We start from the raw sequence: 17,437 nt of genomic DNA, 5'->3' as shown, positions 1-17,437 counted from the left end.
GAAAATCAAATGGGAGCATTGTACTTAAAGTGAGGGGGCATGAGGCCAATCAATAAAACCGTGAGCTTGATGGCATTTGATTAAAATAAGCCATGTTCTAAAGTAGTTTAGCATCCGGTCCATTTTCACTTTAACAGGGTTGAGATTTTGAATTTGCATATGGTAAAGGTCGAGTTCAAGGGCTAAGATTAGAATAGGGATGTCGTTAAATGCAGCAAAACTGCGCTTCTGCTGCGTCTACTAACGACATGATCGTCCAGGATGTTCCGGTAGAATCGTACACGATATCTCTCAAGTCTGAGGAAGAGATTTCTTACAAGAAGGAATATGAAAAGACCCACTTATAATATAATAAAGGAATGTCTTCATTACAAGAAACAGAAAGAAAAATATACTGCTCACCTAAATAATAATTAGGGAGTCCATAGACGTAACCGCTGCCATATCCATAAAAAGGGAAGTTGCAACGAGTAAACCTTCTATCAATTCGGGCCTGCCAGCGAGTACAGGGGCATGGCTCTGCCCACGGTGCAAAGGATACCCTGCTCAGATCATCGCTGTACCAATCTTGACAGTATCGGCGTGGGTTGATGTACCAATCGGGGTTCACATCAAGACGGTAGATATCTCTGCCCTGTACATTAATAAATAATACTGATAATATCAATTATATTCAATTTATGATGCCTTAAATTCACTCTGCAGAATGTAAGACGGAATACAAGAGGGAGAGAAGGTAAGAGAGGAATGAATAAATGTTACGCAGTGATAATTAAACTAAAGGAGTAGGCCCAAGTGTCATTAAAATATGAAGCATTAAATGAATGTTTAAAGGGAAAAATACAGTAGTTGCAGCAAACATTTATTTCATGAGGTCTTTTAAATCAAGGTTAATTATCAAACTATTATCATACATCTAGATCTGGTACATTAATGTAAACTAATATTTGTAAAATCGTGAAAGATTAACTCCAAATCGATAATTCTGATGATATCTAACACAGAAAAGCATATGTGGGACACGACATTTAATTAAATTCCTTGTTTATTTTGTTAATTTCTCAGCAATTTTGCATTTTCATCCAGAACTATTTGGCACATATTATTTTATCTGTACATACGCACACTTTGGTGGTAATTTCATTGGATTCTGTTTATCTTTAAATATGGGTACAGAAGTGCATCCTCGGATAACCAGGGAAAACCAATTCCAATATGACCCCCATGCAGATTTGCAGATTTAGGAACAGCTATGGTTATATACCAACGGATGAATCTGACCTTGCTGACTAGGGATAGTATTTTAGTCATGTTATCACTCACAACTATTGCCTGTTAACACAGGTACTACTACCACTACTCCCCCTGCTTCTTCTGTTTACTACTACTAGACCTACTACAAGGGGTGGATTCGGGATTTTCCAAGGGGCGGGGCACTTTTTTCCGAGGAAAAGTAAAAAAAAAAAAAGAAAAGGAAATTTTAAAAAATGTTTTTAACCAAAATTAATGATATTTCGTCCTCGAAAAAAATTGACAAGCAAAAAAAAAAGAAAAAAGAAACAGTGGGTGCGAGCACACTCCAGTATACAATGGCATTTTTCCATCTCAAATTCCAATTTTGCTTCTCAATGGGGATCCGCCGGTGCCTACTTCTACTTCTACTGCTACTACTACTACTACTACCACTACTACTACTACTACTACTACTACTGCTACTACTACCACTACTACGACTTCTGCTACTACTGCTATCACCATTTCTACTACTTCTACTATACTACTACTATTACTACTACTACTACTACTACTACTACTGATATACTACTACCACTACTAATACTACAACTACTACTACTATTACTACGACTACTACTACAACTAGTAATACCACCATCACTACACTATTTTCAATTTTTAGTGAACAGAAAATGCTGAGGTAAAAATAAGTGCGATTTTTTAAACATTTTCCATGAATTTCCCCCTAAACATCATTATTTGACCTTTGCCAATATGAATACTTTGCACCCCTTGCACAAAAAATCGTGATGACAGTGTAAACTATTCTTGACATTATCGCATTAGTTACGTAATTGACACAATGTTATTGATACTGCATTAATAAATATAGCCGCGCGATCTTACTATCGGACCGTGATGTTATCGTGAAAACGAAATGTCATTAATCATTTAAATATTGGTCATTAACAAGCAATTTGTGGAATGTTTTCTAGTTTAGACTAACATCCTTTCAAAATATTACGAGGTATGATCGATCAGATGATAAAGCTAGCACGAGATACATTACAACTTTATAGGCCTATACGCGAATATGTATTTGGGGTCCATAAATTCATGACCATTTTTTTTATATTCTTGTTGTTAATCAGCATCTGAACGCAAATTTCAATACATTTAAAAATGTTATTAGGCCTACTACTTATTATAACCTTTTAGTGTTATATGAGATTCATGATATCCACCTTTGTTTTTAACACTGTAAATTAAGGGTCAAAGAACATATTCCCGTTGTGCATAAAGTTGTGCGTAACTTTGTGTGACATAAGTTCTCGATTTTTGCAATGGGAATGGGGTGTACATGTAATTTTGGCGCTTTTTCGTATGGAATATTTCTAGAATGTTTACTCACTGTAAAAGCTGTGGTGTTAAAACTGATACCCATTGGTGTTAACAGAGGACCACACCCTGAGGTGAAAAAAATTACACCCTAAAGATTGAACATAACACCAAAGAGTGTAAATGTAACAACCAAAGATGTTGTAATAACACCTATAGGTGTAAAACTAACACCACCAATTTAACACCGGTGTAAAATAATTGGAGTGTTCCTCTATGTACACCGGTTAACACCACAGTTGTTGCTGTGAAGTTTCAATAAGGATCTTGGCCTGTAGCGGCCTCCATGTTGCCTTTTATTTATATATAACTATTCTGGGAAATATATTTCACTTCATTTATAATCGTAATGTCGTCATAAACCACACTCAAAGGGATTCAAATGGACTTAAAAAGATTTTGAGATAAATTTCTATTTTGTTTATAAGATCATTCAGGGGGAGGGTTAATGAATTTGATATTTGATTTTGTGATATCAATACAATTGCTAAGGCCACCATACACCTCAGGTCTGGTCCACAATCCGATTTTGGAACAAATCGCATTTTGCTAATTTTCTGAATATGTGAATGAAAAATATCTTTCTAGTTGAGATTCAAAATAACCTAGAAAATACTAATGTAGCCAATTTGCATGATAAGCCCAAATTAGTTTCTAATCGTAGCCAATAGCATGATTGATATGGCGTCGTTACAACTGGATACTAAATTCACTTTTAATCTAATAATGATCATTTCATAGTCACTGATTTGAACCTAATAATGTATTCGTACGATGATTTAGAGCATTACACACTAAGATATTCCATGATTCGATATTAAAATCAAATTGCATTACGTTTTATCAAAAATCGGATCGCAGACAAATCGTGAGACGTGTGGTGAAATAAAATGAGACTGTTAAGATCTCTGCCAGTACTTAGGCACTTTTAACATTCGAAAGTCTAGATCGAAACAGATCCCCAACTACTTAAAGATATTTTATCTTTAACTTCATTTTTTTTAATTAAGAAGGACACACACACACTACTCGATGAATGGATGTAAGAGTATACATCATATCTGGAAAACATTTTGTATTAAGATGAAAGATGGATGTTGCAGTTGACGGATTTCTGTAGACGGTACACTAAAATATAAGAAAATATAGGAACCTATACTTTACCATAAGACCAGTGTTGCCAATTCTTTGATCAGGGCGATAGCTTTCATACAGTACAGAAAGAAAGTTTCCTTCAAAGACGTTATACCAATTATGCTTGGTGCTGAAACCAATTTTAGCCGGTACTGACTTAGAGAGTGGATTCCAGTTGAAACTGCCTCCCTGGTACATTGTCAGAACACCACTTCTTCTTCCGTCAGTGAAGAGAACAGCTTGGTAGGTTACAGTCTAAGGGTGTTGTAAGAAACGGATTTGCAATCAATTGGGGGGGGGGGAATGTGGTTGCCGTTGATAGACCAAGTTTAGCTGTATTAAATCAGATTAAATTCTTGCAAAAGCATGAGATCTCAGTAATCAGTCAAAAATATTTAATTACCCTAACGCCCCACTCCACCTTCTCAACGTTTGGCGCGATATTTCTAAAACTCAAAAAGATAGCGCCGCAAAATTCAAGGATTTTTTAATGTAAAATCTCGCTCAACTTTTGATACTAAATTCTATGGGAGATGAAATTCATATCGGCTGACTATTTTTCATTCTGACGGGTCTGCTTAAATACGTTAGGGTTCAATTTAGTTTTTAAAGGGACTCTCATAATTTCCATTGAGAAACAATGGAACAATGAAAAACAAAAGATAAAAAATCAAAGAAATACATACAAAAATAAAACAAGGAAATACAAATAGACAAAAATTGACTTTTGCATTTTTTTTCTTGGTGGAAAAATTTGAATTAGATTAAGAATATGACATCTGAAAAAAAAATAAAATTGGGTGCTGACTATGCAAATGTGTTTCTTTGATAAATTTGCATATCTTATTTATAATAAATAAAAATAATTATTTTCAAATTGTTTTTAAAGTGGTCTGTAGTTTATGTGAGATAGAAAGTGCGTGCCAAATTTCGGCGCTATCGTGCAAACAGCGGCCGAGATCGGAAGGGGGGGGGGTCAATCAATAAATCTCAAATAGCCCGGTCCTCTTAGGGTTAATATTCTACAGAAGCTGGGAATGATTCATCAGGAGCAGAATAAAGCCCAACTTTTGAAGAACAGGGAGGAGCGTTGGGGCGGAATAGGAGTTTAAGAGGGCTCCAAACATAACGCAATTCTTTTGAATAATGTGATTGCCTATTAAACAAAGCATTGCATTATACCTCTGGATCAACTCAGAGTCATTGATGGTCCTGAAAATGGCCCTGTGGAAATAAAAAAAAATATATTTCCATTTTACCTCCTGTCCTGCCATCGATCCCTGAGGTTGCACATTTTCCCACGTAATCTTGCAGATGAAGTTGATTCCATTGATAAACTGGAATGACTCCAACCCTGCCGGAAGTGACAGAGATGCATAGAGTCTTTGTTGTACCGCTGCGAGAAGAGCAGCTGAGTTTCCGTACCCCCTGTTGATGTCGTATACCTACCATACGATTGGAATTGTAATAATAACATTAACAATAAGAAAAAAAAACAATGATAATGATATTAATAGTAATGAAATGATCGCAATAATGGTAGGAAATAATAATACTCACTACTTATGCTAATTAATTATACATCAAATTTGCACGAAGTTAAAAATAAAAGAAGAATCCCACCCATAGTATGACAAAATACTACAGTAGTCTTCTTTGACTTCAGTTCACTTCCGGATCGAAAGCACTTCAGATCGAACGAATTATTTGCTTTGAACGGATTCTGCGTTCTCTTCATTGGCTCCCCATACATCACCGTATTTCCTTCAAAGTTCTCCTTCTCACCTACAAATTTCTCAATGGCCAAGCCCCAAAATATTTTACAGATCTCATTTCCTTACGCTCTAGTACCTCCTCAAGACCTCTTTGTTCATCGTCTACAATGCACTTAACTCCTGTACCTCCAACCTCTACAAAATATGGTGACCGCGCTTTTTCTTCAACTTCCCCTTCCCTTTGGAATAAGCTACCATCTTACATTCTTAATGCCAAGCCTGTGAATCAATTCAAAACCCTACTCAAAACCTACCTGTTTAATAGAGGATTCACAGTTGTGGGTCGGTCAATTGGAGGTTTTATTTTTTTTTTCATTATTCTGTTTCTGTTTGTGGTGACTCCCGTAGTAACTCGGCAGGACAGCTTTGTTATTATTAGTATAGTTGTATTAGCTGTGTCATTTTCCCCTACCACTTTTTTAACCCAAGTACAAACCATTAACAGAACACAGTGCGTTTAGAAACAACAGTATTAAGCGCCTTATTAATGTTATGCATTATTATTATTATGATTAAAGGGTAGACCTGACATTTATGCGACACAATAATAGACCAAGGATCTATCTGAGCCGAGAAGCATTTAAATGAACTCGCTCCGGGTTATTGACTTTATTTCACCCGACTTCTGTCATGGAATTTCTTGATTCATTTTCAATCAAACTCCAATATATATTATCAAATTCTGTACCATTTTGGGGAAATAACAAACCATAAAATAAGGAAACAATAAATCAGAACAAATGGAGCGCCCCTGGCAGTATTGCCTGCATAACGCGATTCAATATAGCAGCAGTGCTGACTTTGAATATTACTATAAAGTAATTATTCACAAAAACACGATTCATATGATACAATACCACGTTCATTGACATTTGACCTTGATCATGTAACCTAAAACTTGTCAAATTACGTAATAACCCTCATGTATACATTCATAAACTTTATTCATAAACTATCAAAGTTGTAACGGCAATTAAACGATTTCATCCAACATGACCGAAGTTCATTGACCTTACATGACCTTTGACTTTGGCCATGTGAGCTGAAACTCATACAGGATGTTCGGCGATATTCGATCACTCTTGTATCCAAAATTTATGAACTACATTAATACACTTTCAGAGTTATGAAGGTAATTCAACAAATACTCCCAACATGGCCAAAGTTCAATGACCTTACATGACCTTTGACCTTGATCATATGACGTGAAACTCGCACAGAATGTTCACTGTTACATGTACCTCATTACTCTTATGTTTATGTTTTTTTAACCAGATCCATAAACTTTCAAAGTTATAATGGTAATTCCACAAATACCCCCAACATGGCCAGTCTATTTTTTCCCCAAAATGACCTTTGACCTTGGTCATGTGACCTGAAACTATATATATATATATATATATGCATATACATATATATGTATTTATATATATTGGTTAATTGCCCTTATGGCCAAGTAACATGGACTAGGTCAATACACTTTTTAAGTTATGATGACATTTTAAAAACTTGACCTTGACCTAAGATTTTGATATTGATTCCGCAAACATGGTCAAAGTTCATTGACCCTAAGCAAATTTTGACCTTAATCACGTGACCATGAAACTTGGGCAGGATGTTAATATTTGATTGACCTCATATCCAAGTTTCATGAACTAGGTCCATATACTTTCTCAGTTATGTTGTCATTTCAAAAACTTAACAAAACTTAACATTCTGTTAAGACTTGACGTCGCCGCCGTCGAAAAGGCTGGGCTTATAGTCTCGCGGCTCTACTACGCTGGCGAGACAGAAATGGACACGGAAAAATATGCATGTGAAATTGGGTACTTTTTTATTAAGGCTTTTTCATATATCAAAACATTGGGGGAGATAATTGACGCTCATTGTATCAGTCCCGTTTTCAATGAACCAGTGATTAGCATGGTTATGTTTATCAATAAAAAAATCTTTAGCAAAAATATTATTAGCACAAGACTGATACCCAATTCTATATTTTTTGCATAAATTAAAATTGCATCATTACCAGAAATTACAAAAAAAATGTTAACAACTTTCTACCATGGTGACTTTGCCATTAGGTAATGTGTAAACGAAACCTACTCTGATTTGCTACTGAGCCTTACTATTACTATTTGAACATACGAATAACTGGTGATGTCGAGGTTATATGTGTGTGTATAGTATTTCGAAAGATGCAGGCCGATCTGAATAACCTTCCTGATAGCAGGTACTTTTATTACCGCGGTAAAGGTCGACGGTGCACAGAAATGGCTACTGGTAAATACAAAAATGCTTAAGCCCCAGTCAGATATAGACCCCGAACCACCCCGGACCATCCCGGATCTGATCCGGGGTGGTCCGGGGAGAGATCCGTGTTGGCGCCTTGGACATTCTTGAAGGTCCATGTCGGTCCGTGTAACAGGTCCTTGAACGTCCGGGAGGCCAACACGGCAGTTTTTGACAGTAAAAATCCGTGGACTGTCGGGTAGATAGGCTATCCGGGATAGTCCGTGTAGCTGACGTGTTGGTCCGTGTAGCTGACGTATTGGTCCGTATTTGCTGACGTGTTGGTCCGTGTAGCTGACATGTTAGTCCAAGTTGACGACCGGATGATCAGTGTAGACGACGTACTCTGTCGGCATAGTCCGTGTAGATCCTTGTGAAGATGCCTTGTGTGCCGTCATCAACGCTCGTCGACGCTTAATCAGGGGCAAAACGTTCCCGGGCCTCCCCGGATCATGCCGGCATTGCCGTGTTGATGCGTGAGGATCAATGGCTATATGCAACTTGGTCTTTAAGAACGAAAGACTGACGTTAATGTACTTAAACAGTCTTTAGCTACGTTAATTGTAGTTCGAAAGATGTACCTGAATAACTTACCTCATAATAGATCTTTGGATTACCAAGGTTAAGGTCGACCGGTGCACCGAATACCGCAATAGATGGATCGAAGTAGATATCATAAAAGTAATATAACGACGGATTGATGTACTTGAACAGGTTATAGCTATGTGGATAGTACTTCGAGAAATGAATCATGCCCGTTGATGTAAACTGTAATAATGAGATGAATCAGAAGAATAAGACCGTCATTTTTTTCGTATCTAAATTTCACTGAAGGGAAAGTGCTTTACTTGAACTTCTTATGTTTGGCTCTTGAATGCAGCTCAACAAAATTGATGCCAATTCATTTCCTTTTCTGACCACACAATTAATTTGTCTCAGACTTGCCGTAACCTTGGAGTTACTTTTGATTCACATATAACAATGTCTTCCAAAATTTCATATATCTGCAAATTAGTTCGGTATAATCTTCGCAACCTACTTATCCGGAAATATTTTAAGTCCGCAACCGAAAAAAGAGTACATGCCTTGATTTTTGTAATATCATTTTGTTTAATTTACCGCAGGCTCAGTTATATAAGCTTCAGAAGATTCAGAATGCAGCAGCTCGCATTGTCACTTTGTCTAGTAAACGCCCTCATATCACTCCCATCTTGGCTCCTTATAAAAAATCGGATTATCTTTAAGATTTTGTTGCTTGCTTTTCATAGTATTCTTGGATCAGACCCACAATACAGTCTTTCATTTATCGATTACTACAGATCAAGCAGGTCTTTGCGCTCATCCACTTTTGGCTTCCTTGTTATTCCAAAAGTTTCAAAAACTGGAGGGGGGGAGAACATTTGCTTTTGCATGCCCCACTTTGTGGAATAGCCTTCTCTCCCTCTGTCTAAATTTTCAAAAATATTCTTTAAACTTGTTTTTATTATTTAACTCTTTAATAGCTCTTTATGCGTCCAGTTGAGCACTCTACAGAATGGATTTGGCGCAGCTTTGCAAGTCACATTATTATTTGCATTATTATTATCATCGTACAAGGTCTAGTATTTAGAGATGGATGGAGGAATTGCGGTTGGGTTATCTATCATGCATTTTACCCGTTAGTTCCACTAAGGGTTGTATTCCTCAAGCGCCACGCCATAGGGGTAGCCACACTCTTAGATAAGCTTAGGATCTGTTTGTGCTAAACCTCGTTCTGTGTATAAAAGAATGACCAGTAATAAGGTCTTATCTAACCTAGATATAGTTACATGGGAACATATTCCGGTCTATTTCAGTTTTTACCCGAACGGGATGTGGGACACAAGACCCAGTTTTTAACCCGGATAGCATCGTCGTATGAGAACGCCACAATCTCTACCCTCTCCCCCTCTCGAGACCGAGATTCAAGCGACTGGACTGAAATGTGGTACCAGCACACTGTTATGCAATAACTATTTGTTTTATTTCTATCATTTCCGAAGAAATTCAGATGTAGCAATATTCTTGCACGTAATATAATACTCACTGTTATATAGGTGTATAGTTGACCATTGCTGATAGGAAACCCTGTATCTAGTCTTACAGTAAACCACGCTAGAAAGCTGTATTGAACATATCCTAGTGACCGGTCAGGCCCGGAGCCATATTCGATGTAAATACGCTCTAGACAGTAAATCAAAGAATAAAACAAATAATTAGCAGATGCAAGTGATGAAACAACTACCATTTCTGAGACGATAGTTAGCTGTAGCTATATTTTCCCAAAGTGAATATTAGGAAAGAAAGCGTGTAAATTGACACACCGATCGTCAAGAAATTTACTGTTTGTGCTATCTACTGAAAACAAAAGAGGATTATTTGTTTTATATTATATCATTTCAGAAGAGATTCAGATGTAACTATAGCTTCCCAAAACGAATCTGAGGTTACACGAAAGATGGTTCATCCATTGGCCAATAATTGAGGAGAACTAACGACAAAAAGGGATTATTTGCTCTATATTCTCCGATATGAATACGAAAGCAGCGTTGTATTTGTTGGACATTGATTTGTTACATTCATTTTGAATACATTATTGTTACTGTAACAACTGAATGTTGGTTCCCGGTATGGTAGCAGCAACAAATGGCATTCAAAATATGTTTTCTATCAACGGAAAGGGATGGGGCGTTTATTTTGGTCAGAATTTTTCATGATAAAGCCAGGGAAAAGGTGTTAAACAGAAAAAACTTGTTATGGGAATTGGCAAAATGGAGACTTAATGACCCAAGGGATTGTGTGAATCTGTTTCGAAGACAGACTTTAGTATAAGAATGTAAATATCTTTACACAAAGAACTTTCTCGATTTTCTTTTTTACATTCCATTTCAGATCAAACGTTGCTTTGTTAAGCGCTACATGTATATATGGCAAGTATAATTATTAATATTGTAAATGAGAAATATAATCACCATTGCAAGAAAATCCATTGCCAGTATATCCATCTTGGCATACACACGTATAACTTCCTATGCTGTTCACACACTGGGCTTTTACATCACAGCCATGGAGGCCTGATGTACATTCGTTGATATCTGATTGAATTAGTGATAATCATGATAATAATATTCATTATGGTTTGTCGTACATGTATATAGTACCACTAGCACATAAAACATAATCAGTGAAATATTATACAGATATTGACTGATGGGGTGTGTAATATAAACATTCTTCGGACCGCCGGATTTGTACTTTCCCGAGGGGTTGTATTTGATATGATCACCTCCAAAGATTTTTTTTTACACATCCCATCATTCAATATAATATTAGATAGCCTCTAATGATGAAGATAAAGTTAGGCCAAACGATGCGTGCAACCTGTTGTTTATGATATCCACGGTGATTGAACTGGTATAGATCTAACGTTAGATCTTGATCTACATGTATAAATATCTATGTAACGTTAGTCTAAAGCAGTGAATGACCCCTTCCTAATCAAATCATCTTTGTTTAGGCCTAGCCCAAGATCTAAATCTAAGTTCGAGTCCAGTCCAGGTGCAGGACCCAAGGCAGGTTGATAATGCATAGTAACATATAATCCACAAGAGGGCGACATACGCATAACAAAATATATTCATATATTCATCAAAGGTGGACCGGCAGGGAAAATACATTGATTTCGATCATATCACGTGACGCGCTATGGAACCAATCGCGCTTGGCTATCGCTCTTGGCTATCTATATAATATATATCATTATTATATCACCAATTTTCATAATCATCATCATTATCACCTGATATTTTTTCTCATGCCCATTTGAATAAAATAATCAGAAAAGGCGTAAATATTATTTTCGAATACAAACGCAATAAAAAGATCTATTCAACCCATAGTAATGCTGTAGGAGTATAGTAATGATTAATACTGTTATAATAACATCGATTTCATCAGCATCAACGGTTAATATAACCTTTATCCTAATAGCATAGGACTTGAGGGATATGATTTCGAAAAGACATTTCCTCATCAAATATAACCCCAAGATTACGGGCTGTTTTGGACGGAGTGATACAAGAGTTTAAAAAAAATCAAAAATTAAAATAAAAGTGACATGAGTCAATTTTTCTAGGCATAAACGTTGATCAAAGTATTGGCAATTCTGGTTTATCATAATTCAGTTTCAGGCGATTCGATACAAGCCATGTTTCAAGGTATTGAAGGCATGTTTCAAGTTTTGTGATAGCTGAGGTCGGTGACGACATTGTAGGTCGAAATGACAAATAGAGTTGTATGTCATCGACATAACGATGGGATTTATGCCATGTTTCAGAAATATCTTGGTGATTGGTTGCATATAGAGGGAACAGAGCAGTGGACCTCCTATAGAGCCCTGGGGTACATCAATAGTAGTTAAACCTGAGATAGAACTACCGATTCTATCATGTTGAGATCATTCTGATAGATAGGATATGAAGTCCCCTTGAGTTAAACCTTTCAATTAGAAAAATGCTAAACTCATATCAAACATAAGAAAGAGCCGTAATGTTACTATTACCCATTCGTCGAAAGAAAGCATTAAGTTTAAAGGTCTTTGCACTATGACCAGGCGTGAACTGGGATTGACATGGGTAAAACCAACCCTCTTTCTCTTGTAAATAAGATGTTAACTCTGAGAAAACAACTCTTTCCAGTAGTTTACCTTTAAAGGACAAGTTTGATAGTTGGCGATAATTTTTCAGACACTCTTGATTTAAGCCTGATTTGTTCATTAGGTTATGCAGGGATCACTGGTAGAGCAGTTGCTTAACTGGAGTGACTACCCTGGGTAAATTGAACCTTATGACTATTGATATAGTTTTTTCACATTATCAAGGCTACCATGTTAAGGGCATATTATTTGGGAAGAAATACAATAGAATCGTTCTTACCAACGCAGGAAAATCCATTGCCTGTAAATCCAGCTAGGCATACACACGTATAATTTCCTATGTTGTTCACACATTGGGCGTTTTCATCACAGTCATGGGTGCCCGCTGTACATTCGTTGATATCTGAATTCATTGTAATAATGTATGATTGTCTGAGTAATCGCCCATAAAACAACAACAAAAAAATACTATCCATGTGTAGTATTGTTATAATTATAATTACAATCTTTGGGCATTATTAATAAAATGAAATATAATGATTATCTCATCATTATACACTGTACGTATTATTGTTATTAGACCATTCTAATGTCGTTCTTCTGTTATGTTTATTATTATCAATTATTGTACATAAACATGGAGTGATTGATTATTTCCGTACATCAATTAAACATATACAACACAAAATATATAGTTGTAAAATAGTAATCATTAAACGCCGGCGTTAGCCGTAAACACAGTGGCTTGAAGTATACGGCCTTCACTGGCCAATGTCATCAACGGTAATTTTCATCGTTTTCATCATTATTAATGTTAAATCAAATAATCATCATGATAATGATAATTTAAGATAGTTAATTATTGTTATGATGATTACGGTTCATGTTGTCAACTTCATGATCATATCAACTCGGAGTTTTCGCTTCAGGATGAAAGACGTATTCAAGAACCTAGAAAATGTATTTTCAAAAGTCCGCCATGACAAATAACATCCAATAACTCTTTGTCAAAACTTCGTCAAAAATTTTTTAACAATAACAGCAGTTTAATCCTTGACAAAAATACACAAAGAGATTTTGTTGTCAGTTCCGAAATTTAGTAAGAAATTGCTCTTCGGGTTCACCAATTTCCGACAAATAACTCGCAACTGTTAATTTTCATTTGACATACAAGTTCAGTACATTTACTGTGTTCTTGAAGCAGTCGTACGTCGCGGGGCGAAACTCACGGATGACAAGTAGAATGAAAAGATATCAGTAACAAATGTATTTACCAGAACAGATTGTTCCGCTGCCTTCATATCCGTCATTGCAAATACACTCGTAGCTAAAAGTGCTGTCTTCACATCGTGCATTGACGTCACATTCATCGCTCCACAATGCACATTCACTAGAACCTAAATCCATCATTGAAAAAAATACAGAGTGAAGGTAGAAGTAGTAGTAGTAGTAGTTGCATAAGTGAAAATAGCAGCATCATGAGAAGAAGAATAGAGAGAGTAAATGTAGCAGTCGAAGAAGTAGTACTACTAGCAGTAGTACATGTAGTGGTAGTAGTAGCAGCAGCAGCAGCAGTAGCAGGAGAAATACAAATACAATAGCAGGAGTAAAAGTAGTAGTAGTAGTCGTAGAAGTAGTAGTAATATTATTATTAGTAGTAGCAGCAGCAGCAGCAGCAGTAGCACGAGAAATACAATAGCAGGATTAAAGTAGTAGTAGCAATAGTAAGAGTACAATAGTACTGGTAGTAGTAGTATAAAGTAAAAGTAGTAGTGGTAGTAATAGCAATATTAGAAGTAGTAGTAGTAGAAGAGATGAAGAACTTAAGTACATGTAGTATAATTTATAGTACTATATACTCGTAGTAGAAGTTATGATTCCCAAACGACAAAAAAATACATATTAAAAATCGGATGATTTTAATGATGATATAATAATACTAATAATGTTAATTACTACAAATATTAATAACCATGAGATCTATAGTGAAATGGTTACAATTACGACAATAGTTGACAATAATGCCCTTACCATGACAGTACTTTTTTCTTTAGATATATTCTGTACTGAAGAAATGATGAATTACACGGGATTTGAAAACTGTAGTAGCAGTAGTAGTAGTAGTAGTAGTAGAAGAAGACTAAGTAGTAGTAGTAGTAGTAGTAGTAGTAGTAGTAGTACTTAAAGTAGTAGTAGTACTATTAGTAGAAGAAGACGAATAAGTATTAGCAGTAGTCGTCGTGGTAGTACTAGAAGAACAAATATAAGTTGTAGTAATGCGGGTAGTAGTAATAGTAAAAGTATAAGAATTAATAGAGAAAGTAGTAGCAGTAGCAGCAGCAGTTGTAGTAGTAGCAAAAATAGTGTCGGCAGTTGCCGTAGAATCGAAGGAGTAAAGTTATTACTATTAGAAGTAATAGCAGTAGTAGTATTAGTACATGTAGTCCTAGTAGTAGTAGTAATAGTATTAAACGTAGAAGTGGTTAGAGTAGTAGTGCTTTTTGTGCTGGTAGCGGTAGTAGTAGTAGTACTGGTAGAAGTAATATTAGTAATATTAGTAGTAGTAGTAGCAGCATTAGTAGTAGTAGTAGTATTGGTAGTAGTAGTAGTTGTTGTTTTTGTTGTTGCAGTAGTAGTAGAAGTAGCAGCAGAAGTAGTAGTAGTAGAAGAAGTATTAGTAGTAGTAGTAGCAGCAGCAGCAGCAGGAGAAATATAATTGCAGGAGTAAAAGTAGTAGTAGTAGTATCATAAAAATATTCATAATTTATCGATTCAATGAACAATTTATTGAAAACTTTAGTGAAAAATATGATTTTCAAATGTCCTAGGCAAGTATTGTTTCATTTTGGGAACTGAAACTATCTCAACTTTCTTTTTCGTTATGCTCATGACTAATTAACAGGCGTCAGTGATTCTAAGGCATTTTATCAAACATTCATAAATGAATGAACATGAGAAATGTGAATATTTTTTTACGTTTTTGGAAAAATGCAATTTCTTACTATGGATATGTGTCACAAACCGTCTTGCTTTTTTTTCATTTCATTTGGTTTTTAAGAAGGGGAGGGGGGAATGTCACAGACTCATTTTTTCATGAAATGAACAGTCTGTGGAGGACATTCTGTTTCAAATGTAACTTAATTGCTGTCATTTTTTATCATTCATCATTTTATCGACAAACATACTTTCCGATTTTTTTTACACTTATTGGTTGAGGGAAAAAACTTGAAAACTATTTATGAATGAATATTCTTTATATTGTATAAAGTTATCCTTTTCCTAAAACTATTTATGAATGAATACTTTTATATTGTATAATTCATGCTTTTCCTAACAATTTCTCAGGATCAGTTTTTATGGACTAATCACATATGGATACAGAATTCGAAAATGAGGAGGAGAACTGTTCAATTGTGAGAGGGGAGACACTTACATTTATAATTTTTGACACGTGTTTTATGTTTAAGAGGGTACTGCCATAAACCTATATGATTATGTTCCAATGTTTTGGGGCTCACTCAACCATGAGCATACGTTATCAAACTTTTGTATGGAATGGATAGTGAAACATCATAAGTATTATAAAATGCACACACACACACAAAAAAAAACAATCTTCGCCTAACCCCGCACTTACATAATCTGAAAAACGACACCTAGTGACTTTAAAAAAATCATCATTTTTTATTTAATCTTTGATTATACTCATGCATGCCCCAACCTACAAATCTAATTATTTTTTTCACAAGAGTTGCATAATGTGTGTAAAAAAAAAATCTACGAAATATTATATCTCAAAATCTCTTTCCGTTCAAAACTTACAGCATTTTTTTATGTAGGGGGCACAAAACTCTTTCGAACAACACATTAATGAATTGAAAAATCTACATGTATAGATAGACAGATAGATGGGTGGATGGGTAAACAGCAATGGCCTTAGAGAGTGAATCCGTGAGGTACATGTACAAAGAGCGAGGAGAGAAATAGAGATAAAGATTAATATGAAGAAAGAGAAAAAGGAGGAGCATTAACAAACCTGTGGTAGTAGGCGTTTTAGTTGTTGTCATAGTAATGGCAACCGTCGTTGTGAAGCTTTCAGTTGTGAAATCCCCGGATGTTGTGCCTTCCATATCACCTGATTTGTCCGAAAAAGAAATACTTATAAAATTGTTTTCTTTGTGAGCATGTCCTTAAATAACCTACACTACAACTTATTTCTTGCTTATTTTCTCCAAACCAACAATCTCATCATTTATTACGTTCTAGATCAGATCCTTCGTTTACAAATTCCTTAAATGAACTCCAAGAAAGGGCAGCAATGTATTAGTTTCACTGGTTCCATTATCTGGATTAGTCTCCAATATCTATCGTTCATGCCCCTTATCACGGGTATTCAAAAACAAGCTAAAAACACATTTGTTTTCTCACTAATATACCCCTATATCATATCTATGTAAACACTTGGAGAACAGAATCTTTTTTCATTTTTCTCATTTTCTTATATATGGAGCGTTGTGGCCCAGTGGATTAGTCTTCGGACTTTGAAACAGAAGGCCATGTGTTCGAATCCCAGCCATGGCGTAATTTTCTTCAGCAAGAAACTGATCCACAGTGTGCTGCACTCAACCCAGGTAAGGTAAATGGGCACCGGTAGGAATAAATTCCTCAAAGAGCTGCGTGCGCTATGAACGCCTAGCTTAGCCGGGTAATATAGGAGCGCCTTGAACACTTATAACAAGGTGGATATGTGCGCAATATAAATACCCTATATTATTATTATTATTATATTGTAAAGCTCTTTGAGCATGATAATGCGCTGTATAAATTGTAAATGTGTGTAATTGGTGCCTTCTGTTGTATAAAAAACCGCACTGGCTGCATTAAAAGAAAATTAAAGAAAGAACAGTAGGTCTAAATAGTTTCAAATTGTTAC

At 35.7% G+C, this 17,437-nt stretch overlaps 1 protein-coding gene across 1 annotated transcript in view; it reads right to left on the bottom strand.

The window, feature by feature from the left end:
* Nucleotides 1-16,947, bottom strand: part of LOC121421764 (mucin-like protein) — a 50,369-nt gene extending 33,422 nt beyond the window's left edge. Inside the window, exons 1-9 of the mRNA XM_041616564.1 lie at nucleotides 16,541-16,947; nucleotides 13,779-13,901; nucleotides 12,785-12,907; nucleotides 10,823-10,945; nucleotides 9,898-10,034; nucleotides 8,427-8,600; nucleotides 5,028-5,213; nucleotides 3,799-4,023; nucleotides 403-634 (exon numbers count right to left, since the gene is read on the bottom strand). Of these exons, the coding sequence (XP_041472498.1) occupies nucleotides 403-634; nucleotides 3,799-4,023; nucleotides 5,028-5,213; nucleotides 8,427-8,600; nucleotides 9,898-10,034; nucleotides 10,823-10,945; nucleotides 12,785-12,907; nucleotides 13,779-13,901; nucleotides 16,541-16,634 (1,417 nt within the window). The 5' untranslated portion in view covers nucleotides 16,635-16,947. The remainder of the gene's footprint in view (nucleotides 1-402; nucleotides 635-3,798; nucleotides 4,024-5,027; nucleotides 5,214-8,426; nucleotides 8,601-9,897; nucleotides 10,035-10,822; nucleotides 10,946-12,784; nucleotides 12,908-13,778; nucleotides 13,902-16,540) is intronic.
* Between the last annotated feature and the right edge of the window lie 490 nt (nucleotides 16,948-17,437).

This window comes from Lytechinus variegatus, chromosome 9 (assembly GCF_018143015.1).
Source record: "Lytechinus variegatus isolate NC3 chromosome 9, Lvar_3.0, whole genome shotgun sequence".
Classification (NCBI taxonomy): domain Eukaryota; kingdom Metazoa; phylum Echinodermata; class Echinoidea; order Temnopleuroida; family Toxopneustidae; genus Lytechinus; species Lytechinus variegatus.
The sequence above is the reverse complement of the archived record's forward strand: the minus strand, read 5'-3'. Positions and strand labels throughout refer to the sequence as shown.